Source organism: Ailuropoda melanoleuca, chromosome 13, assembly GCF_002007445.2.
Source record: "Ailuropoda melanoleuca isolate Jingjing chromosome 13, ASM200744v2, whole genome shotgun sequence".
In the NCBI taxonomy this organism is placed as follows: domain Eukaryota; kingdom Metazoa; phylum Chordata; class Mammalia; order Carnivora; family Ursidae; genus Ailuropoda; species Ailuropoda melanoleuca.
The window spans coordinates 10,365,331-10,390,679 of NC_048230.1; the positions used below are offsets into that span (position 1 = coordinate 10,365,331).

General features: G+C 43.6%; 2 protein-coding genes across 9 annotated transcripts in view; one reads left to right on the top strand and one right to left on the bottom strand.

Moving 5' to 3' along the window:
• The window catches only part of ACACA (acetyl-CoA carboxylase alpha), a 277,490-nt gene that overhangs the window by 17,864 nt on the left and 234,277 nt on the right, over nucleotides 1-25,349 (top strand). Inside the window, exon 1 of one of the 7 annotated variants that reach the window (XM_019805583.2) lies at nucleotides 23,789-23,971. The exons of 5 other annotated variants lie outside the window; for them this stretch is intronic. The gene's annotated coding sequence lies outside the window, so the exon portion shown is untranslated. Of the gene's footprint in view, nucleotides 1-23,788; nucleotides 23,972-25,349 lie in introns of those variants that run through there. One more of the 7 variants, XM_019805582.2, reaches the window with a different exon arrangement.
• On the bottom strand, nucleotides 242-13,508 carry C13H17orf78 (chromosome 13 C17orf78 homolog). Of its 2 annotated transcripts, XM_019805584.2 has the most exons (7): nucleotides 13,372-13,508; nucleotides 11,827-11,913; nucleotides 11,074-11,319; nucleotides 4,581-4,739; nucleotides 3,494-3,618; nucleotides 2,759-2,893; nucleotides 242-319 (listed from the first exon to the last, which is right to left on the bottom strand). In XM_019805584.2, exons 1-7 carry the CDS (start codon nucleotides 13,427-13,429, stop codon nucleotides 242-244), a joined length of 888 nt encoding a protein of 295 aa, XP_019661143.1. In that variant the 5' UTR covers nucleotides 13,430-13,508. The 2 variants fall into 2 exon arrangements, with proteins under 2 accessions (XP_019661143.1, XP_034496237.1); XM_034640346.1 differs by lacking the exons at nucleotides 242-319; nucleotides 3,494-3,618; nucleotides 4,581-4,739 and having other exon boundaries at nucleotides 2,805-2,893.

Consider the following 25,349-nt stretch of genomic DNA (forward strand, 5'->3'; position numbering starts at 1 on the left):
GTTTTCTGTGGATGGATGAAGCGAATCTCAGAGGCTTGTGACCAAGACAGTTGTAGTGGCATGAAGGTAAGTCTGACTGCTAAGCCCAGGCTCCTCCTTCACTGGCCTGGCGTCAATGTTTGATTGTAATGTCTCTGCTGAAGATATGAGTAAATTCCCAAGAACCTGCCGATATTGGTTAATAATAGGGAGAAGACAGTGCAGTATCCTTTGTTCAGTGTGTGAAGCAGAGAGGAGCTTTTCAGAAGTATGTCTCGTGGATGATAGTGATCCCTGTAGTTTTCTTTGAGTTTGATGAGTTGGGAGCATCTTGTCCAACCTAGAAATTGAAAGGAAATAAGCAATAAAGAGGATGCAAATGGGTATTCCTTCATGTACCAGCGCAGAGATGGCTTAGTACAAAACCCCATTTAATTCCAAGTACACATCATTTGCCTCTTCGTAACCCAGTAATTCTAGGAAAAGTTATTGTATTTACACAGAAAATATCAGCAAGTACACTTGTTTATGCACGAGAACCTACAGTTGGTTGGACCCTGTAACCCACTAGCAAAGAGCCCATCCACCCCTTGCTTGACCCATTTGCCTTGAATGGCAAAGGCTCTGGGTATGCAGCTACTTTGGATCCCAGTTGCACAGGGATTCTATTTCATTTCTTGAATCAGACTCACACACTCTCACTATGTTTGAAAAGAGACAGAGATCTGAGTCTCTGTGGACCAAATATTTTTTACTAATCCCATTCCACTCTTGGTGTATCTGATTCCATGTCCCATCTGACTTTCTGTGTTCTTTCTAAAGGCGTAACTATTTTTCTTATAGATTTTATTTGTTTATGAGAGAGAGAGAGAGAGCACCAGTGGGATAAGGGGCAGAGGGAGAAACAGCTCTCCACTGAGCAGGGAGCCCAGTGTGGGGCTCAATCATGGTTACCTCTAACTCTGGACTAGACTTTTTATTCCCTTTCAGGCCTATTTCTCCCCAGTGTTCAGTAGAAATGAAAATGCATATTGGAGTAAAGAACTAAACATACGTCCTATGATTAAATCATACTAATTTACATGAGCTCATCATCCAGTATTAGCAGAAACCAGATTATAGAAAGTAGTAACCTAGACCAGAGATGACAAATAAATTGGCATTAGGTACCTGAAACACTGGGATAAGAAATACTCTGATACCATGCTTGGATGGAAAGAGCTATGCTTCAGCTTTAAAGATTGAGATATAATTTACATATACCATCGTGTAAGTTTGTGTATAGTGTGTTGATTGCATACATTTATTTTTTTAAAAGATTTTATTTATTTATTTGAGAGAGAGAATGAGCATGAGCAGTGGGGAGGAACAGAAGCAGAGGAAGAAGCAGACTCCCCGCTGAGCATGAAGCCCAACGCAAGACTTGATCCCAGGACCCTGAGATCATGACCTGAGCCGAAGGCAGACACTTAACCAACTGAGCCACCCAAGCGCCAAACCACATATGGTTACATATTGCAATATGATTACCGCCCTAACACCTCTATCATGTCATAATAATTATCAGTTCTTTTTGTGGTGAGGACATTTAAAATGTAGTTTCTTAGCAATTTTGAGGCATATGATACAGTATTGTTGACCGTAATCACTATTTTGTGTGTTAGATCTCCAGAACTTATTCACCTTCTAGTGTACTGTGCTTGATTATTGATATGTGCAGTTGACACAGAATTAAAGAGTAGCCACATGTGTACCATCCTAGACTAGATAATCTTTGAGACCCATTCTCAATGCTCTAATTCTGCAAAAGTGGATTCCTTCTTTAATTTAATATTTAAATGATTTTATTTCTTTATTTTTATTTATTTATTTAGAGAAAGAGCACAAATGGGGGAGGAGCAGAGGGAGACAGGGAAAGAATCTCAAGCTGACTCTGCACTGAGTGGGGAGCCCAACACGGGGCTTGATCTCACGACCCCGAGATCATGACCTGAGTCAAAACCAAGAGTCGGTCACTTAACCAACTGCACCGCCCGGGCGCCCCCCCTTCTTTAATATTAAAAGTTTTGGAGACCTCATCTTAGTGTTGTGGATGTTATAGAGAAGGCACGCATCAGTTTCTGGTATTGAAAGGCTGAGTCCACTTCTGGTAGGGAAACTGGATTTAAAGCAGCCGTGCTGAAACAGTGGTGTTGTGTCTGTTTTAGACACCAAAGGGCAATAGGAGCTTATGATGCTGTCTGGAAACCCAAGGGCCAGGAGGAAAGAAGCTACTTTGCCAAGTGTTCAAACTTTTCAGGACAGTGATTCCTAAACTTTGTTGTATATAAGAGTTCCCTAGGGGCAGGGGTGGATACATATGCTGTGGGTTTCTGAATTCTTACAATTTGGGAGTACCTTTTTTTTTTAAGAAAAAGAATGAATTTTAAGAATACAAAATTAAATACAAGCTTTATACAAGTCTCATGGGTCCTAAAGTTTAAGCTTCATTAATTTCACAGTAAATCCACCTCTACTTAGGGGAGTCATTAAAAATCTTAAAAAATAAGATTCCTGGCCCCGCTCTAGACATTCTGACTGATGATATCTGGGGCTCAGAAATAATATATTTTCAATAAATACCCTGTGCTGATGTTAGGAAAACAAAACAGTAGTACAAATACCTACCGATTTGCTGACACATAAAAGAAACACCAACATTAGCTTCATAACTGAAGCAGCTCCCCGTCTCCCAGCACTTAGATATTAACCTCATTTTCTCCAAGTAAATGACATAAACCATACAGAGACCACTTTCCTTCTTGGGCTGAGACTCAGGTTGGGATTCAGCTGCCGCAGTTTGCTGGCCTTCCTTCCTTTGCCTTCTCCACAACCGCTGGCATTGGCATAGCTCTCTGGCTCCCCGGCATTGACTCTGAAGGGAGAAAATGGCTGGTGTTAATTTCAGGTGGCTGGTATGCCTTTGGTTACCTTGCAAACCTCCTGTCAGGCCATTTAAAGAAAATTGTTTTGTTTTTGTTTTTGTTTTTTTAAACATTCAATCTCATTGGATCTGTCCTCCCTAGAGAATGTCAAGTACAGCAGAGGGCAGGCACTTGCATTTAGCAAGCACCACCAATGTGCCAGGTGCCTTTCACACGGGATCTTAGTTAACCTTCAAACACACCAGGAGAGGCAAATACCATTAGTCCCATTTTACAGGTGAGCCAGCTCATGTTGGAGAAGTCAAGCAGCTAGTGAGTGTGAGTGGCAGTTCTATCCAAACCCCAGAGTCTGCACTTTTTTCATTATGCGAGCCTGCCTCTGGAACAGAAGAAAGTCTTTATAAACATTTTTTTAAAGTAGGCTTCATGCCGAGCATGGAGCTCAATGCAGAGCTTGAACTCATGACCCTGAGATCAAGACCTGAGCTGAGATCAAGAGTCAGACGCTTAACCAACTGAGCTACCCAGAGGCCCCCAGAAGAAAGTGTTTATAGATCAAGTCCAGGGACCCAATACATCAACAAACTTACAGGGCATGGGACTTCAAAAATGACAAACACTATAATGGCGACTCCACTGAATAACAGGGTGACAGCAATCAGAAATTTGACCACAATGCTCCATTTCTGCCTCTTCTTTAGGTTCTCATCTGTGTCTAAAAGCAGAGAGAGGAGAAGAGGGAGAAGATAAAACTTGAGAGAGGGAAGAGATTGATCCTCTGACTTGAAGTTCTTCTAGCTTCCCAGAATAATAGGGACCCAGCCTGATGCAGACACAATAGGCTGAATTTCCAGTTCAGACTCAGTCAGGAGTGGGGTAGGCATCTTGGGCTCTGCTCTAATCTCCTTTGAAGCCTCTTCCCAATGAGTCATCTTCCCTGGAATTTGGGATTGGCCATGATCAAGTAGGAGTGATTCTTGCATTACTTTCAGGGGAGGAAGGGGGTGGGTGCGCAAGGAATCCTGAACTCATCTTTCACCAGCACCCTCTAAGGGTCTCTCCCCTTGTGCTCAGACCAACACACTGTGTGGGATCAGAAAATCGCCTTCCCTGTGCTTCTCTTGACTGCAGTGGGGAGTAAAGGAACAAAGGTGAATTGGATCTCTTTTGGGTCAAAAGGCAAACTTGGGGACAAATGGCCCATACGCATCTTGTTATTACTAATCTTATATTTACATTTCTCCCATGGGAACTGGGATGTAAACTAAACTGGAATATTATAGAAGTTGAGTCCTGGTCAGTTTGGGGAGAGCCATTTCCTAAAAACAGTGTAGATGAAAACATGCAGTTGGTTGTTGTCCTCATTGTAACGATGCTTAGTGTTGAAATGTTGTCCATCTGTACATGCACAAATACGATTCATTCTGTCCCCCAAACTGGCCACCAGCTCACTTGTGTGGAGGTAAAAGATTATTAATAGTGTCAAACTACATACATTTCTGGGACCTTCTTTAAAGAAGCTGATTTTTTTTCCCATAAGAAATGGAGTGATTTTCTGATGTAAAATCCATGTAATTACTCAGCCTCCCAGAAAACCCTAGAAAACCCAAACTCATGTTGGGGCTAAAAGTGTTTCTTTTTCTCTCTGTTCTTGTCTCACCCCTCCTTATTCTGTACCTTCTTTCGAAGGGCTAGAAAAATCATCAATACTTGTAGTTTTCTCTCCTTCTTTATTCCCAGGAGTTATGGAGGTGATGGTCGTGGTGGTAGAAAAAGTCTGTGATGCAGCCCTCATCACTGCATAGACCTTACATTGGGAGATCCCTGGTAAAAAAGCTACAAAACAAGAAAGAAACAATGAAAAAACAACTGAGAAAACTTCATCCTGCCTTTGTTTTTTACCAGACAAAACCCTATCTCTACCCCGCTAATATTAAACTTTTAATGTGACTCCATAGGTTTAGGGAGTGGACATAAAATATGCCAAGAATAAATGAGGATAGAGATACTAATAAGAGATATGTATTAAATCCCCGAGGAGACCTTGACTAATGTAGGATCAAAGTGGAGAAGTAGACCATATCAAGTTTATCATTCTTAAGGCTGTAATAATAATGATAGAGGGCGTAACACTGTTGAAAGTTTCCCTCCTTAAAAAAGTTGGCTCCAAAGTCCAAGGAAAAATGTGAAATAACCATAATTTGCCTTAATGATTGCTGCAGGTCTGTCTAACTGAAGTCTTAAGTCAACTTCTTTGAGAGAGGTTTGGGGAAAGCAGAGGGAGCTGGAAGAAGGAGAGACCACTCAGCTTCATGCACTCCTCAGTTTCATTCTTTTAGAACACAAAATTTTTAAGTAGGCTCCATCCAGCGTGGTCCCCAATATGGGGCCTGAACTCATGACCCTGAGATCAAGACCTGAGCTGAGATCAAGAGTCAGACGCTTAACTGACTGAGCCATCCAGGCAACCCAGAAAGTAAATATATTTTTTAAGATTTTATTTATTTATTTCTTAGAGAGAGAGAACATGAACAGGGGGAGGGACAGAGGGAGGAGAGGGAGAAGCTCAGCAGGGATCCCTGCCCAATGCAGGACTTGATCCCAGGACCCTGGGATCATGACTCAAGCCAAAGACAGATACCTAACAGACTGAGCCACCCAGGTGCCCCTTCCTTTAAAGATTTTATTTACGAAAGCAAATATTTTTAAATGAATATCCTTTCTGTACCAGGGACTGCTTCAGGACTTTGGATATATCTGTTGGATACATTCTAGCAAGACCAAGGAAGGGGAAAGGAGGGTTGAGGAGGGACGGGGAAGCAGACAGCAGTAAATACAGTAAACTTTATGTCATTTTATTTATTTTTTTTTTAAGATTTTATTTTTTTATTTGAAAGAGAGAGAGAGCACAAGCATGGGGAGTGGCAGGCAGAGGGAGAGGGAGAAGCAGACTCCCTGTGGAGCAGGGAGCCCGACACAGGGCTTGATCCCAGGACCTTTGGATCATGACCTGAGCTAAAGGTAGGCGCTGAACCGAGTCACCCAGGCACCCCAGATTTATGTTATTTTAGAAGAGGGTAAGTGCTACTAAAAAAAAAAAACACACAAAAACACCAAACTAAAAGCAGAGCAAGGTTAGAGAGCAGTCTGGGGGGTGTGGGTGGGCAGTGGCTGGGCAACCTGCAACACAAGCTGGTTTCCTTGAGAAAATGAGAAGTGAGCCAAGGCTTGAAAGAGGTGGAAGATTAGCTAAGCACACGCCTGGGAAAGCAGTGTTGTAGGCAGAGGGGGCAGCTCGGGGAAAGGCCCTGAGGCAGAGTGAGTGTGTGTGACATGTTACAGTTTTAGAGGAAAAGCAGGGAGACCAGTGAGACTGGAATGGAGTGAGCACAGGGTAGTAGGAGATGAGGAAAGTTCTAAAGGAAACGGGCCTGTATCAGGAGCCGTGTAGGCTAGTTTAAGGACTTTGGTTTTTATTCTGATTGAAACGGGGATCCATTGCAAGGTTCTGAGCAGAGGAGTGATGGGCGGCTTTGTTTTGAAAGGAGCACTGGAGTGCTGTATTAGACTGTAGGAGGGCAAGGGTCAAAGCAGAGACACCTGTTAGAAGGCTGTTGCAGAAATCCAAACGAAGGGGCGCCTGGGTGGCACAGCGGTTAAGCCTCTGCCTTCGGCTCAGGGTGTGATCCCGGCGTTATGGGATCAAGCCCCACATCAGGCTCTTCCGCTATGAGCCTGCTTCTTCCTCTCCCACTCCCCTTGCTTGTGTTCCCTCTCTCTCTGGCTGTCTCTATCTCTGTCTAATAAATAAAATCTTAAAAAAAAAAAAATCCAAACAAAAATGCTGGTGACTCAAACCAGGTGCGGAAGTGTTGAGACACAGTTGGATTCTGGCTGTAGTCTAACTAACGTCACTTGGCTCCATAATTGACCTAATCCAATTGAGACACTGGTTCCTATTTTGTTTCTAATGGTGTCTAAATTTTTTTTTTAAAGATTTTTTTAATTTATTTATTCGACAGAGATAGAGACAGCCAGCGAGAGGGGGAACACAAGCAAGGGGGGTGGGAGAGGAAGAAGCAGGCTCAGTGCGGAAGAGCCTGATGTGGGGCTCGATCCCACAACGCCAGGATCATGCCCTGAGCCGAAGGCAGACGCTTAACCGCTGTGCCACCCAGGCGCCCCTCTAATGGTGTCTAATCATTGCTTATTAAATTAAGATCTGTAAGTCCTACTTGACTTTTCTAAATTACTTTCCCAAGTCTTGATTAAGTCCATGTGAAATGATAGCTCTTGACTTCAGAGGCCAATGGCCACAGTACCAGGCACCGCGTGTGAAATTACAGAAGAAGGAATAGTCCCTGCCTTCAGTTTAATCAGGAAGACCGTGTTGGCAAAGATAGAGATGGAGAGCCAACAGGTTGAAAAGGAAAAACAAGGAAATTATATGAAGTATTTCCAGCATTGGTGCCAGTCAGTTCTCTGAAGTAATAACATATGTGTTTCTGAGACAGATGAGATGGAAGATAAACAAATTTCACTTTGGACGAGTCACATAAGTTCTCTGTGTTTTGGTTTCCTTATCTGTAAGATGGTTATAATAGAGTAATTCTTGCCCTACCTATTTCACAGGGGTAATGGGAAGATTGGAAACAAATAAAAATGAGGAAGCAGGTGTGAAAATACTCTGCACACCTAGTGATACTGTGACTGAAAGAGAAGGAAAAACCTAGCGACCTTCTAGTAGAACTGTGCCCTCTAGCCGCAGGGATAATGGTATCTCAATGTGGCATGTCTTCCCACCTCCTGGGAGCCACTGTTTCAAAGTCTTCTTAATAGGCTTCATCTGTCAGTGTAGTTTCAGTTCTGCCGAAGCTTTAAAATTAATGTCTGTCTATGTTGGCAGCTCTTTTAGGTCTCATCTGCTAGGTAACTGAGCATTAAGGTGGAGCACGTCTGTAAATACAACCACTCCATTCCCCGTGATGACAGAATTGCAATATTAGTTTTTCGTTGGCTAAGCATATTTGAGCAAGAACGCCCCCCTTTCAGGAGATGTACAAACTCCAAATCTATGAAGTGGATAACTTAGCAGATGATGCTTTGCTTTATTACAAAATAATTCATTTTAAGTAGGGAACATTAGGTTCTGTACGTTTAATGGAAACCTCTCTTGGAGATTATTCTGTAATAATACTAGCAGGTCGAAAAGGGCTTATTTAAGAGGCCTTCCATATTGCTGTTGAGTTTGTGCTTCAGATCTAAACCTCCCTTTACATACCTACAAATGCTATCATCTAGTTAAATTTCTCATTTGTAGCTGTAGAAACTGAGCACTGGAGAAATGGAGTAACTCATCAGAGATGATAAATAATACCAGAAAAAAACTTGTTTGATGGTATCCCTCCTACACCCCAGTTTCACAAGGGGTAAACAGTCCTTAGGAGTTGGTTCACACTAATCAAATTCCAAGGAGCCTAATCTATCTACTAAAATGACATTTAAAAAAAAAGTTACATAGGAAAATGTATCCATCAAATGGATCGGGTAGAATTTTTCTCTTCTAGGTACCCTGTTCTAAACATATAGGTTCTTTTTAAATCTAATTAGAAATTCTAGATTAATATAGAATCTGAGAAATAGGAAGTAGATGGCATAAACTATACCACAAGTGAAAAAGACTTAATGAGTCATCTTTGACCACCTGAAAGAAATTTCGGGATATTCATAATAGAGAATCTTCTCATTGGCCCAATTCCATAAACAGTAACAAATAGTCTCCATCTGACATTTTCTACAGTCCCTGTTGACCCACATCTTCTGATGACTGTGTTGTAGTACATTATTGTCCTTCCAGTTTCAAATTCCTACTTTGCTCTAGGAACATTTTCAAAAACTGTCTTCTGATTGTTTCTGGGGCGTCCTTTTGTGCAGACTGATGTCAGCCATAGCGTGGTAATTTCAGAGGGCATCTCTTTTATGACCTTGTATATTGGACCATTTATTTAATTTTTATTTCAACCCTACTTGGTGTCTCTCACATCCTGGTATTCAATGTAAATTTAAATTCAGAATGGGCAGTTTCAAACTTATAAATGGGGTGATATTTCAAAAGTCCCTAAGTTGGTTGTTTGGAATTCATCATTGTTCCATAGAAATGTATCATGAATGTTGATTAGGTCCACAAACAAGCCCACAAACATCCATTTAATCTTTTTGCACAGCTCAAAGAGTCCTGGGTATTAGCTTAAATTCTGCATTCGGGAACCAACCACCATGCCATGAAGGAAGGAGGAAGAAATATGCCCAGGGCAAATTTTTGAATTAGGTCAGTTTGATCTCTGGCATCCCTCCACCCCCTTAATCTCCCAGTTTTCCTTGTCCCAGATTTCTAAGAACTTGTGTCCTTAATTGTCTGGAATCCAACAGTGCACTATATCCAAGAAAAATCCATCCTGCACAGAGTGCTCTAGACTCCAGAATGACTGAATTTCACTATTATTGACACCTGCCATTGGTGCTTCAAGGGGGTGAAACAAGGGGGGGTGTCATATGTTAGGAGGAAAACAAAACAATCTGGTTGAATTACTTTACATTAATATTGAGTGACCAAAAACCCTCAAATGCTGTCAGAATTTTTTCAGTTTTCAATAAGAGGGTTTTTTTTACACAAATTGTTACCATATGAACTTTAGAAAGTACAATAAAGAGAGTGAAAACATTCATACCATGCAAGGATATATAATTTACTGTATCTAGAATCACACATCCCAAGAATCTATCCACTTATTTCCCAATCTCTAGTCCTCTAAATAGACTGTAGTTTTTAAGGTCCCCCCCATTTTTCTGCTTGGGAGCCCCCAGTTTCTCTAAAAGTGTCAAGTTTTGGGGCGCCTGGGTGGCACAGCGGTTAAGCGTCTGCCTTCGGCTCAGGGCGTGATCCCGGTGTTATGGGATCGAGCCCCACATCAGGCTCTTCTGCTATGAGCCTGCTTCTTCCTCTCCCATTCCCCCTGCTCGTGTTCCCTCTCTCGCTGGCTGTCTCTATCTCTGTCGAATAAATAAATAAAAATCTTAAAAAAAAAAAAAAGTGTCAAGTTTTATTTAATTTTTCTGGCCGTGCACCAGTTACATCTAGGGGATGGCCTGTATGTAAAGGGAAACTGCCAACATCATAAACTGCTTGACAGAAAGAATGGGTGGGGGCAGGAAAGAAGGCAGAACAGAGAAACTTAAGGCTGATGTCAAGAACCATTGCGCAGTAGCTTAGGGGGAACAGGTGTTCTCACAGTGTGCTTGGAAAGGCCAAATGGAATCCCCGAGTGGAGGGTAATGTAGCAGTAGCTATCAGACCTTTGATGCAGCAGTCCTGCCTCTTGGAATTTATCAGACGGATAAATTGCAGGTACACAGAGAAGAATGGATAAGGTCATTGCTTGCGATATTGTTTGTGTTTATAGAAGATTCGAAACCAGAATATCCATTGATAGGGAACTGGTGGAATAAATTATAGTACAGGGGTGCCTGGCTGGCTCAGGCGGTAGAGTGTGCGACTCTTGACCTTGGGGTCGTGAGCTCAAGCCCCAGGCTGGGCTTAGAGATTACTTAAGGAAATAAAAAATTATAGTACAGCCATACAAAGGAATACTGTACAATTGTTGAATGAGACAAATGTATACATACTGGTATGCGACAACCTATAAAATAGAGAAGAGCAAGGTATGGAACAGTGTGTATGGAATGCTGCCATTTATGTTTTTAAGATATATAAGTCCATTTTGCTTAGAATAGGAAGGAAATTCAATAAGTTGGTAATAGTGGTTCCCTAGAGAACTGGAGGATTGAGAAATTGGAGTAGGAGGGAGACTGAGTTTTCACTATAAATCTGTGCTGTTTAAATACTTTACTGTCTGCATTCAAAATAAATAAAATTCCAATAACCATTGTCAAAAGAAGACCCATCAGAAATGGAAATCGCATGAAAATCCCAGCATGTCAGGGTGAGAAGGACCCATAGAGATTCAAAAACTGATTTTCAGAGAAGACACAGATCTGCCCAAGGAGAGGGTAATCCATATCCTTGAGGCTTTAGCTACTGCTAAGCCCCACCTGGCTTCAGGGATGTCAGCTTAAAGTCAGTGCCAACCTCCATCTCATTTTCCAGTCTCACCTTTGCCTGTTAGGAGGGCTCCAGTCTGAAACTTGGATGTGGGAGTTAAGTGACAGTTTGGGGAGGCAGTGCTGTTTCTATGGGGAGTGGCGATGACTCTCAGGTTCTTCAGAGTCTGCTTGACCTTTGACCTTTTCTCTGAATACACAAGGTTGACTTTGACTTTGCTCCCAGAGCCAAGGCACTGAAGGGTAGCCACAGTCTGATTCTGAATGAATGTAGAATTTTTGGCTTCTGCCTGAGCCTCTGGAAGGAGAAAAGCCAGACAGAAAAATGAAGCTGGTTCTTAACCTGAATGGGACCCAGCTAAACACCTTCCATTCATGACCCGTGTTAAAACTCCGATGCTGTACTTGGTTCTCTTTTTTAGTTCACTTCTTCCACAATGTGTGTTTGTGGTCCTGAGTATACAAGCCCTGCCTTTCCTCCTTCCTGCCATGGGTCTCGTGAAGATAGGTGACTGCCATAAATTCAGCCCAGAGAAACGCTCACGGATTGGTTTCTCCAATGCAGAGAGGGTTGTGTGCTGACTCCTTCTCTTTCTTCATCTTCAGCTGTTTGATTTATAGAGCCACGCCTTAGGTAATAACTGTTAACTTAAAACTTGGTTTCCAGAAAACCTCTTGAGGGGATACATATCTTTAAAATAGGATGTTTGAGATCTGGGCTAGGAATGGGGGAGATGGGCATCTTTTAAAGGTAAAGATTTTCTGGAATGGCAAGGTGATTTTTCAGGACAGGCCCGTTCCCTACCTTGCATCAGCACATCCCTGATTTTTCTCACATCCATTGGGAAGAGTCCAGGCAGCTGTTCCACGTGGCAGCTGCTATCTCTGAGTTCTGAAAACAAAAGGAGAAAAAAGGTCAGGATTTATAATTTATTGGGTACTGTTTAGAAGTCCAGGTATTGGAGAGGAGGGTGCAAGAGAATGCAGTGCCTTCTCATAGAGCTGGCAATTGAGGGGCTCAAACACTGTCAAAAAAATATTTTAAAATATATCCAAGTAAGAGTTAACCTAGCACAGAGAAAAAAAAAACTGTCAATCCATTACACTTGGGGGGGGAGGTGAAATAGAGTTAAGTGAAATTAACGAATAAGTTAATGAAAAGACCAACCCATTCCTCCAAACGCTGCTTATTATCTCTTCTCCTTCTTCTTTTTTTTTTTTTTAAGATTTTATTTATTTATTTGACAGAGAGACAGCCAGTGAGAGAGGGAACACAACCAGGGGGAGTGGGAGAGAAAGAAGCAGGCTCCCAGCAGAGCAGGGAGCCCAGTGTGGGGCTCGATCCCAGGACCCTGGGATCACGCCCTGAGCCAAAGGCAGATGCTTAATGACTGAGCCACCCAGGCACCCCTCTTCTCCTTCTTGTTCTATCTGCCTTCTTATATTAAAACTTTTGAAAGATTATTAAATGTAACTCTGAACCAAGGTATCTCTTCAGTTTTCCATGGAACCATAGGCCATAGTTTATGTATGCTTTTTGTAGCATAACTCACAGGATGTTGTGAGTTTTCTTCATCTGTTAAATTTTTACTGCTGCACCTTGATCTGTTTGGCCATAACTCTGATTAGCTAATTTTAGAGATGAAATGTTTAGACACTTTGAAAAAGCATGTTTTAATAAACAGTTATCAGAGAGCAGCAGATGGTGCTATTCCAGCCTATCCCCCTTCCCGTCACCCCTCCCTATCCAAGAGCATCCTCATCTGTTTGGATGTACCACCTTAAAAAAGGAAGATAACATCTTATGAGCGTTATGAATTTGAGAGTCTTCGGTGTTGATAATACTGAAACTGTGACAGCACCCTTCAGTAAAGAAAGCCATCTAACAGTGAGAGCACTTTCAATGTTAGTTACATGAATAAGACAGAAGAATGCATCAAGTTCTCTGAAGACTTCTCACCATGGGGGCGTCTGGGGGGCTCAGTCTGTTAAACGTCTGGCTTCGGCTCAGGTCACGATCCCAGCATCCTGGGTTAGAACCCTGCGTCTGGAGGAGTCTGCTTCTCCCTCTCCCTCTGCTTCTCCCTGGCTCTTGCTTTCTCTTGCTTACCTTCTCAAATCAATAAATAAAATCTCAAAAAAGTGGGGGGGAGACTTCTCACCATGGAACAGCTATCTCTCCGAGTTGAAATAAGTTACAGTCCTACCTAGAAGCAAGAGAGTACCCAGGATGACCATAAAGCATCACCTACTGAGTACAGTCTTTATCTCAGTCTGGTGGAATAGACCCCCAAACACATTCTAGGTCTCTCTTTGGATTTTCTAGGATATTGACTACAGAAGTACTTACCTTTCTTGCCGACATCATAGGATGTAATGATTAGGCTGAAAACCAAGATGGTATCCATGTTAGCGGGAGCACATGCCGCTAATCTGTCACAGCCCCTGTCTTCTTGCTAGGTGCTCACACTGCCCTGGAACCAAGTTTGACCCTGGGAGAGTCTGGTTCCACCCTAACTATTTTTGCCCCATTTCCTGAAGACCCAGGAATAGAGCTGATTGGAGAGAGGACCAAATGTGCTTGTTAATGATTGACTCAAAAACTCTTCCTCTGACTTCATAGCTCGTGCCGACATAAGGAACTGTAATTACCTAGAGGTTTCCCTAGAAGAAAGGACATAAACACCCAGTGATATGCTTTACAAATACTTGTACATGGACACGTAGACATTCACATGCATGCTCACTGACACAAGCACATAGATTTATACACTGACATAAGGAGATGTAGAGATTTCTATTAAGGAAGGTGATTCAAAAACAGAACAGGAAACTAGGACTGAATGAGTTAGTGAACTACATTGGAGAGAGCACCGGGCTAGGAATTGATAGACAGGAGTTCTAATATAAACCCTGTTATTAATATCGCCTTGAGAAAATTGCTTGACTTCTCTGAATCTCCATTTTCTCCTCTGTAACTGGAGAATTCCGACCAAATAATCTCTAGAATTCATTCACAGTTGTACACATAAACTCACATTAGTACAGACATAACTACCTAGTTCTGCACATTTTCACAGCCCCGAATAGGTAGACCACATTGCCATGACTACTACACTGGGTAAGTGATACCGTCTACAGCTTGGGAAAGTTTTCCTAGACAGGTAACTGTCTTGAACAAGAGTTTTCTAAAATTGTATCTTTTAGTGAAGAGTTTACATCTAGTGCAATACTCTGTAGGCTTTGTGATGGCATAGCCAGGCGGGTCCTGCAGCAGGAATGAAGATCTATGTTATCCTCCGCCGAAGTCATGAGCCTCTGCAGTCTTTCTACTCGCTGTAAATTTTCTTCATTGGAGCCAGCATCGGTCTGGCTGTGCGTGAGAAGGTCTTGGAGCCTGACACTCTGATAATGATGTGAAGGGAGCTTGAGTCAAGGGATTTCCCATGAGGGAGTTCATGAGATCCAAGTCAAATCATAACTGAAATAGTACCCTGTTTCCTGGCATTTTAATTCAGGTTGAAATCTGGCTAAATTGAGTTCAAGGGAAATCTTGTGTTTGTTTTTAAAGATTTTATTTATTTATTTGACAGAGAGCACAAACGAGGGGAGCAGCAGAGGGAGAAGCAGGCCCCCCCCGGCAAGCAGGAGCCCAACTCAGGGCTTGATGCCAGCACCCGGCAAACACGACCCGAGCCAAAGGCAGATGCTTAACTGACTGAGCCACCCAGATTCCCCGAATTCAAGAGAAATCTTGATGGGGAAACAGAATGGAAAGAGGTGTCACCAAAGGACAGCATGCTACCTGAAATGTTGAAGAAGGGCTGAGCATTCAGCCACAGTGCCTTTCATTGTTTTATTCAACAAGTATTGTAGGCCTACTGTGTGCCAGCTGCTTTTCTAGCAGTGAGCCAGACCAAATCTGTGTTCACATGAAATGATGGGAAGCAGACAATAAATATAGTTGGAAAGAAAACAGTGCGGAGGGCTAATGATAACACATGGATGCAAATACAAGGTAATTAGAGGTTGTGATAGTTGTGGTGAAGCAGCAAACAGGTGATGAGGTGAAGGGCTACTGGCAGAGGTTACATTTACAGTGGTCAGGACAGACTTCTCTGAGGAGGTGACAGCTGAGCTAAGAAAACCAGGAGAGTGGATGGCATAAAAGCCAATAAAGAACAGTCTTGCAAGGAAGGAATCAGGTGGTCAAGTGTGGAGAGGTTGTGTAGAATAAAGACAGTAGCAGTGGGTTTGACAATTTTGTGCCAGCAGTTCCAGCAGAGTGGCGGAAGCAGGAGAGGGCTGAGAGGGTATTGGAGGTGAAAAAGTGTACATAACCTTTTTCGAGATGTTTTGCTGTGGAAAGAAACAGAGAAGCGAGGCCACTGAGTGGAGGGAACATAAGTGCCTCCGATCTTTATTGGCCCAGAGCAACACTACCTTATTCCCTTTTTCCCTGCTGCAATTGCCTGATTCTCTTCGCAGGGCAGGTGGTTAGGGCAGAATAAGGGGCTCCATTGCCCTTCCCAAGTTTCATGATTTTTGCTTACTCTTTCCTTAACATGATTACATGGTTCTCTGCTCCCTTATTATATCAGATACTCCCCACCCCAACCCCATCTGTCTATTTGAAATATTCTGTAGATGAGTTCCTTCCTAGATGCCACGTTACAGTGCTGCCCCCTGGAGCAGGAGTAGGAAAGGATCTAGGGCTCGGTATTGTCATTCTATGTCACAAGGTGGCAGAAGAGCTTACTCTTCCCAAAGGAAACCTCGTGCTTGGACAAAGATAAAGTGGGAGAGTTTTATCAGTTTTCAGACTCTTCCTTTTTTCTTTGCGTCTCAAAGGCACAAAAGTCAGCCTGCATGTTGGTGTAGCTGTACTGTGGGATACAGAGAAGCAAGAGAGCTGCATTAACAAGGCAAAATATCTGGGTCTCTTTCTGTACTGCTAGATATTTTGACTGGTTTTCAAAGTGTTGAGAGTATTTGTAGAGGAGAGGATTATCTCTCCCGATCTCCTTTCTCCACAGCAAAGCTTTGTAATTCAGTAGGAAAAAAGAAAGCTCTACCATAGATGAGTTTTCTGATGTGTGCAGGTGAGAGATGTGACTCTGGAAGACAATTGGAAACTAGGACTGGATGGATCAATCAGGGTGGGTCTGTGGGAGGAGCACTGGACAAGATGCCGGGAGGTTTACCTAGGTTCTAGGTTAGGCTCTGTAATTGACTGAATCCCTTTGAGTAAGTCACTTAACTTCTCTCTTGCCTCTATTTTGGTTTCTTGAGATGGTTAGACAAGATGATTTTGAAAGCCTCTTACAGCTCTAAAATTATTATCTTAATGCCATGCTCTGCTCTCCTTTCTTTTAAATGTGCATGCTTTTGGGTTGGTAGGTTTCATTTATTTTAAATACTTTTATTGTGGAATGTATCATACATATAGTAGACTATATAGAACATAAGTATAGTTGTAATAATAACAGTAATAATAATGGGAACACTATGTAGCCATCACCCTAATGAAGAAATTAAACATCGTCACTGTCCTAGAAGCTGTTTATCTTCTGATCACACTTCTTTCCCTCCTCCCAATCATTATTTACCCATGCTTTTTAAAAATAGTGAACTATCTGTATTTATGTCACTAAAAATAGACTCTTTTATTATTGCCTGCTTTTGAACTTAAATAAATGGAATCATTCTTTTTATTTTAAGATTTTATTTATTTATTTGACAAAGAAAGCACAAGCAGGGGGGAGGGGCAGAGGGAGAAGGAGAAGCAGGCTCCACACTGAGCAGGGAGCCCCATCTGGGACTCGATCCTGGGACTCTGGGATCATGACCTGAGCTGAAGACAGACGCTTAACCGACTGAGCCACCCAGGCTCCCCAAATGGAATCATTCTTTATGTTTTTTAAAGTAAACTGTTTATTATGTACAAAATGGATATACCTCTCTTTGTGACCTCTCCCAGTCGCCAGGAATAACCGTAATCCAGACTTGTACTCCCGCAGATGAGTTTTGCCTATTTTTGAACTTTATATGACAGGAAGCGTACTTTTTGTCTGGATTTTTTTGCTCAACATTGTATTTGTAAAATTCATCCATATTTCATGTAGCATCAGTTTGTCCATTCTCATTGTTTTATAACACTCCATGGAGTTGTTTCCAGTTTGGGACCATAATGATAAATGTTCCTGGGCACATATGAAAGCTTCTCTAGAGTATAAATTCAGAAATGGAAGCTGGGTTATAAGGTAGACAGGGTATGTTCAGCTTTACTAATTGATGCCAAACTCTTTTCTAAGAGGTTGTCCCCATTTACACTTCTATCTGCAATATATGAAAGTTCCTGTTGTCCCATGTCCTTGCCAAAGAGGCCAAAGAGCCTTTTCAGTGTGGTACAGTCATGGGACTGAACAGGGCTCAGAGCACTAACCCTTCCGTTGGTTTTCAGAAGCTCAGGCCACAGGTCTCCTGTTTACTTGCTCCATCCAAACGAGGGTAAAGGATTCAAATGATCTCTAGGTCTCTGATCACATGGTCTGTTACGCTGGTAATATTGGCCTTGGGTGAGGGGGGTGGTGAATTTAATAACATAATCATTCCTGAATGAAGTGACCATCCATAGGATATTTTGTTCTTGTACTGAGCACTTGTAGGGGATGGAAGGGAGCACAGAAGGGAAAGGGGAAGTGATATTTTCAGTGTGCTTGTTATGTTCCAAGCTCTGTGTTAGAGACTTCACATTTTGGTTATAACATTTCATCCAAAACACAACCTTCCAAGGTAGCTATTACACCTCAGTTTTATAAACAAGGAAACTGAGGCTCAGCAAAGGGGTCATTTGCTCAAGGTCACAGAGCTAATTATTGACAGAGTCAAGATTTAAAGCCTGGTCTATCTGATTAAAGAGCTCAAGCTCTTTACAATATAGAACAAGTCCCTGCTGCTCTTGAGGAATTTTGGCTTAGATTGCCAGTTCTCAGAATCAGCTCTTCTCATTTCTCATTACCTGTATTAACTCCTAATACTATGCTGTTCAATTTATTATGGCCATCTCATTCACTGATTGATTTATTTTTTTAAAAAGATTTTTAAAAAAAGATTTATTTATTTATTTATGAGAGCAGGGAGGGGCAGAGGGAGAGGGAGAGAGAATCCCATGCTGACTCCCCGCCGAGTGCAGAGCCTGATGCGGGGCTCCATTCCAGGACCCTTGAGATCATGACCTGAGCGGAGATGAAGAGTTGGCCACTCAACCGACTGAGCTCCCCAGGTGCCCCCCATTCATTGATTTAAACTACATTTTATTTTCATTCACTTTTGGTTTCCCTTATCCTTTCTTCCTTTTCATTAAGAAAATTCAGCACATCAGCAAGACAGCAGGCCCACTGATGAACAAGGCTTGTGTTGGGAACTTGACCTTCTACCTTCTGGTCTGATGTATTGACTAGAGGTGAGAATAAATAAAGACAGGAATATTGTGAAATTTTCCGGTCCAAGTTATGATACAGGAAAACTTTAAGACTGAAGAAAAGGATGAAAGGAAGTTGAGTGATGGCTCAATTTTCCTTGAAAGGAGAGGTTTGATAAGAGTTACTCATGTTGTATTTTATTATTTATTGTGTTGCATACAGAATAATACAATGGAGAGTGAGGTTATTTGGGGTAGATAGGTGGCGGCCTAAACATATAGCAGGAAAAAGCTGAGTCTGATATGTAAGGAGTAATGGAGACACTGGAGAAGTCTGAAGAGAAGGTGAGGACAGGAGTAGAAAGTAAACTCACTGGGAACATTTTCATTGGTTTGCAGGAGAGTGAGGTCAGAGATGAGAAAAGTAAAGTTGATCAATATAAAACGTCAAAATCCCAGCACTGGGCAAGACCTAAATGAGTCATCTTGTTCATTTTCCTGCCTTTAGATAAAAGGGCCCTTTAAACTTTCCTTAGCTGTTTAGTTGTGAGGTATGTAGGACTTAAAAAGATTAAAAAAAAAAAAAGATCTTGAAGGTGTTGTAGAAGAAGCAGCTAAGATTAGGTAACCGCCAACTATGGATAAGGGCTAGATGTTTGGGATTAAATAACAAGAAGGGAGGGAGAACTGAAATTGTGAAAACCTAAGTACGCATGTGAAAACCAAGTGTCCATGTGAAAAGATCATGGTGAGTCTCCACTATGAACTATGTCCTTCATTGTGTAATCCTACCTTTCATCATCTGGACCAGACTTATAAAGTGGCTTCCCTGAGGACATTTTCTGACCTTATGGTGTGAAGTTCCCTCAGGCACTTAACTCTGGACAAGCCCGAATGGCTGACCAGAGCAAAGAAGTGTGGTGTTCAGATAAGGCCTTCATGTCTTTTTCCCTTATCTCACAATTGGAGCCACAATTCTGGTCAAGGCACTGACTTTCTTGATGAAGTCTGTCCATCTATAAAGTAGCCAAATATCCTACTGGCGTCTTTGCCTCCCAGAGGTGACATGAAGACGGACAAGCAGACATCAGGAGCAGAGTGGCCTCTCAGGTACAGAGCTAATCTTTACTTCAGTCAGTGGAGCACTTACTAATATCTATACCTAAGCCTACTCTAAGAGCTACAGAGGGGAGTACCAAACTGTAAGAAATGCTCTTTCTTTAAGATTATTAAAATTCAATTGGAGAGCTAAAACCACCATACACACAAAAAATGATAGCCTAATAAATGCTGAACCATGTGGTGGTGACCAGATTGGTACAAGAATTCAGAGGAGAGATAGGTCAGTGAAAGCTGGAGAAGTAAAAGAGATCTCAGAAAAAATGGGACTTCCAAGGACTAGAGGATTCAGAAAATAGGAGGGAGGAAGAATGAGTTGGCTAGCATCAGCAAAGGTAAGAATAGGCATGGCAAGAACTAGAAGCCAGGTCAGGGTAGATGTTATATACCGGAGGCCCGTGGGAAATAGCATCCCAGTGTTTCCTCTATCCTCTGTTGTAAAGGTTAATCACTGACCTTGCTACCTAAGGAATTTGGAACCATGGCCAACCACCGGGACAGGGGGCTCTTCACAGTTCTGTTTCCTATTGAGGCACTTTCTTTCCTCCCTTGGTTTAACTCTGGCCTGACCTGAGACTTTCCTGTCTTAGAAGTGCAAGTGTAGGAGACATTGCTGTTTAACAGAGACAATAGCAGCAAAGAGGGAACAATAATGATAACCCCTAAACTATTGTTGTCAAACTTCAGGGTGGATAATTCCTACTTTAAAAAGTCTGCAGTGGGGCTGGGAATCGGAATTTTTAACAAGCACCTAGTGATTCTGTTTCAGGTGGTCATTGGAACATTAAGAAACACTGCCCTACACTAAAATAGAATGGACGATGAAGTGCCAAAATGGCTTGGGCATTGACACACATAATGTTTATATATTTCAAGGCTTACTCATTTTTGAGAATTTATCCTCTCCCATCTATGACTTTTGTAAAATCCACATGGCTATCATCTAAGGAGCAAGACATAGATACTGTTTTGGTGTTTAGTTTTGTCTTCCTAACTATATTGTAATCACCTCAAAGACAGAGACTGCTCGGGAGTCTTCTTACTTTCCCCACAGTAGGGTGAGAGACCATCTGTAAGGATGGAAAGTAGCTGGAATGCTCAGGATAAATCCCTGATACCTTCATATAACCTTCCTGCAAGACCTGGAAGCCATTTGGTACTTGGGAACTTGTACTAGTTTTCTAGGGCTGCCATAATAAAGTACCACAAACTGGGTGGCTTAAACAACAGAAATTTATTTCTTCACAGTTCTGGAGGCTGTAAGTCCGAGATCAAGGTGTCTGCAGGGTTGGTCTCTTCTGAGGCTTCTCTCTTTGGCTTGTAGATGGCCATCTTCTCCAGCATAAGAGCCACAATCCTGGTAAGTGCTTCATCAATTGTGATTCACAGATGGTCTTCCCTCTCTCCTTGTGTCCTAATCTCCTCTTCTTATAAGGACACGGGTCATTTGGAATTAGGGCCCACCTTCATGACCCCGTTTTAAATTTTAATTTCCTCTTTAAAGATCCTGTCCCCAAATACACTCACATTTTGAGGTGATGGGGGTAAGGACTTGAACATATGAATTTTGGAACACAATTCAGCCCATTATAGCCGTCTAGTTTCAGCTTCTAGAAGTGTGCCACTCCATTCACTCTCTTATCTTGCACCTGTTAATCTTGTATAGTAAGTTCTCTCCACCCTTTGGCTTTCCTCCTTCTCCACTTCTTACAGATGTATTGGCTTGTGTGACCAGAACTCAGGGAACAGCTCTGAAGAGTCTATACTAGAGATTGGCAGGTTGTGGCATGTACCAAACAACACAGCACTGAGGAACTGCTGAAATTGTAGATGTAGTGTTTTAAAGACAAAGTTCTCTGCCCATTCATCTTAACGTTTGATAATAACTAGACCTCGTATAAGTGGTCTTGGGATGTTCTAACTCATCCTTCATTTCCTTCCACTGTAGTTCTTTCAGCAGGCCTTTCCTTGTCTGGTTTTTCTCAGGGCTCAATTATTTCAAATATTCAGTGAGGATGAAAGCAGAATAAGGGCTTACTGAAGTTTCACATAAGAACAGTTTCTGAGAGTAACCCCCTGGTTGTGCAGTGCTCCTAAGGCTGATAAACAGCAACACCACTAAGAAACACTCTTGGGGGCAAAGTTCCTATTATTTGATAAGAAATAGGAAAGGTATATGAAAAGCAAAAGAGGCAGCCTCAGGATTAAATTAAAATCTTTCCAAAGTCCTTTCCTTCATTCCAGCTTGAGAGAGCACTATTAGGGAGAGGCAAAGCTTCCCTCTTCCTGGGGCCTTCCCCCCCCCCCCCAGTTAGTCAGGCCAAACATCTTGTTAAACCAGAAAGTTATGTTCAATTATCTTTAAAATTTTTTTTTATTTAAAAAATTATTTTTTAGGATTTTATTTATTTGATGGAGAGAGAACGAGAGAGAGTGCACAGCAAAGGGAGAGGGAGAAGCAGACTCCCCGCTGAGCAGGGAGCCCTACACAGGGCTTGATCCCAGGACCCTGGGATCATGACCTGAGCCAAAGGCAGATGCTTAACTGACTTAGCCACCCAGGCACCCCCAAACATTTTAAAAAAATTTTTTTGTATCAAGCTTTTAAATTCCAGTTAGTTAACATATCGTGTAATAATTGGTTTCAGTAGAATCTAGTGATTCATCACTTACATATAGCACCCAGTGCTCATCACAGGTGCCCTCCTTAATACCCATGGCCCATTTAGCCCATCCCCCATCCACCTCTCCTCCAGCAATATGCCCAATTATCTTTAAGTTCTAACTTTACTATCTCTGTTCATTGACAGATGCATCCAATGACAGCCACAGGTATTGTGAAATATGGTTCACTGCTCTGTAAAGTGCAAATCTTTCCAAATTTCTGTTTCCAGTCCCTACTAAAGTAGGCTGGTAAACACTTAGTCACCACCAAGGTATTTTGAGGAGTCTTAGGTGAATATTATTCTTGTTGATCAGTCATCCCATCTTTCTGCCTCTGCTTCTGCCCCAAGAACTTCTGACCTCGGATATGTATTTCTACCCTAGTCACCTTTTGCCCTCTGGCATAGAACTTTTTCCCACCAGATCATCATTCACCATACCTCTCCAGACCTTTAGCACAAGCCTGTGTAAAGATCAGGAAAGTACTCTGGGTGCTTCATTAAATTCTTGTAAGGGGTTAAACTCACCCCGTTTTTCTGAAGTGCAATTTTCTTCAATGTTCTTTCTTTTCCACCCAATAATTGTATCATAAACTGGGACTCTTTCCTGTTACTATTACTTTTCAACAGCCATCATGAACGTCTTGCAATGAAGTAACTGGCAAAGCCAGAGAAATTGGTTGGCTTCCGTTCAGTGACTTGTGTAACCACAATGGTGTTTGGGAGGCATGCTCCAATCTGAAAAATCGGGAATTTACTGCCCTCTATTTTTCTCTGCTCAGGGCAGGCAGAAAGGGCTGTTGTCCATTGGCATTCTGCCCTTCTTACTGAGCTTCCTTCACTGAGGCTTTCCCTCAATGCTCCAGGATCCTCCACTCAGAACCCTTTGGGGTGGACTGCTTTGGGGCTGCTGAGCAAGCCAAGGGGCTGGTTGTGTTGTTCCAGAATAGGGGTTAGTTAGCCTGTACCAACTTGGAAACCAGACTGTGTGATCCTGGGCAATTCATGGATGCAATGCCCACCTCCTCAGGGGTTAGTATTGAAAACCATAAGGTCGTTCCAGGCCAGAACACTGCCTATCCCGCTCAGGCCTCTGGTTCTGGACTCCCTTACCGTGCTGCAGGCCTGCTGGCCCCTCGCTTTCTGTGGCCCGAGCGCCTCTCTGCCTACTGGGAGGTGCACGTGGGGCCATTTCTCTCACCGCTTCCCCCCGCCCTCCGCTCTCCGCAACGGCCAGGAGGAGAAGGCCGGCCGGCCCCGCCCCTGCCCCCGCCCCGGGCAAAGGGGGCGGGGAAGGCTAAGCCGGGGGCGCCGCGATCGCCCGGAACCCGCCCGCCCCCTCGCCGCTGGGCCCCGAATGGCAGAGCGGCGCTCGGACCATCGGCATCGCCTCACGTCGCCCCGCCCCACGCCGCCCTCTCATTGGCTGTCGCCAGGCCCTCGGGGCCCGCGCCTCTCCTCGAGGCCGGCCACATCGCACCGCAGCCGGGAGCGGGGTCGGAGGTGAACGTCCCGGAGTAACCCCGGACGTAGTCACCTCATGCGGCTCGCAAGCTGAGGTGGGAGGCGGGGGCGGGGGCGGGGCCGCCTCCCGTGAGGCCCCGCCCCTTCCCCGTGTGCCGGGCTGGCCTGTTGCTGCGCGCCTGTCAGCCATCGCCGGAGCTGCCGGCGTCTCCTCCCGCTCAGCACCGCCTCTGCGCAGGGGCTCCCCGGCACCGCCGGACCCCGGACGCCTTCGCCCTGAGGTGAGGTGAGGGCTGCCCCAGAGCCTGTGATCCGGGACCTGGAGAAGCCGGGGCCCTGGGAGGGGCGGCGGCACTGGAGGGGGAGTCGCCTCCCATCTTCCGCCCGCACGCGGCCCGGGCTCCATCCCGTCCGGATCTGTGCGGGGCAGCCCAGCCCTCTCCGTAGCCCTGGGCCCTTGAATTCCCCCTCTGGGGAGACGCGGAGGGGACTGGGGTCTTGGGTGGGAGGTGGGAGTTCAGCCCCCGGAACTGGGAGTCATACAGCCTAGGGCCTCTAAGGAGGAACGGGGGTGTCTGCCGGGAGCTCGCCACCATCGCCCTCCCCAGCCTGGCGTGGGCTGATTCCTTCCAGACCTCTCTCCAGTCCGACCCGGCGCTCGGGAGAGGGAGAAGACCCACGTGGGAGAGAGATGTTGAGAATTAGGTCCAGTTGCATTGAAAGTCGTCTTTCTCTCGCAGAGTGAGGTGTGGAGTGCAGAGCCCCTGGCTTCTCTTTGTATCGTGGTGGGGGCCAGGGCCAGGCGAGTTGTCCCTTGCCAGTTCTTGCTCCTGGGATTTTATTATGTTTTCTGTGAGGGACGTAGTAAATGTACATGCCCGTTGTTACTCTCCTTCCCGTTTGCTATACTGATCAAGGGAAGCTATTGGAGATAGAACGTTCGAAAGTGTATGTGAAGCTAATGATTTCAGAGGGAAATGTGCGTGAAGGTCCTCCCTGGGTCAGTGCCAACATTATTTTGGATATGAAGACGGGAAAGTGAACACTTGTGGACACTTGGAATCAGCTGTAAATATCAAGAACTTCTGTAGGCCTTGTGGGTTTTATAGAAGTATATAAGAATATAACTACTCAGGTAGGGGAAATACTTTAATTTCAGAAATTTTTTGTTTGGGGGTCTAAGTTTAGGATGGAAATCAAAAGACCGGAGGACTTCCTGATTTTATCTCTGCTTAAGCAGTGTTTCTGTAATTTCCCAATGTCTAGTGGAATAAACTAATAATTTGGTCTTCAGTCTCAGAAGTTGGTCCCCTTGAATCTCTCTTTTCATTCTTTTTTTTTTTTTCCAACCCAAAGTGCAGATTGAGAAACATGCTTGGGTTACCTAGTTTCTTTTTCCTCAGGGAGTAGGAATTCTCTGATTTGCTTCTTGTTGGGGATGCCTTGGATACCTGTGATGAGGAGTTCTGTGCTATTTGACAGGCACTTTTTTTTTTTAAAGATTTTATTTATTTGACACAGAGAGAGAGCACAAGCAAGGGGAGCGGGAGACAGAGAAGCAGGCTTCCTGCTGAGAAGGGAGCCTATATGGGGCTGGATCCCAGGACCCTGGGATCATGACCTGAGCAGAAGGCAGATGCTTAACCAGCTGAGCCACCC

What these genes read in the sequence shown, in the direction of transcription:
- C13H17orf78 (XM_019805584.2), bottom strand. Translation starts at nt 13,429, where the DNA reads ATGGATACCATCTTGGTTTTCAGCCTAATCATTACATCCTATGATGTC. An exon ending in CTATGATGTCGGCAAGAAAG is followed by an intron (nt 11,914 to 13,371) that starts GTAAGTACTTCT and finishes TTTTGTTTTCAG; the next exon opens with AACTCAGAGATAGCAGCTGC. An exon ending in TTTTTGAAGTCCCATGCCCT is followed by an intron (nt 2,894 to 3,493) that starts GTAAGTTTGTTG and finishes TTCTCCCTTCAG; the next exon opens with AGTCAATGCCGGGGAGCCAG.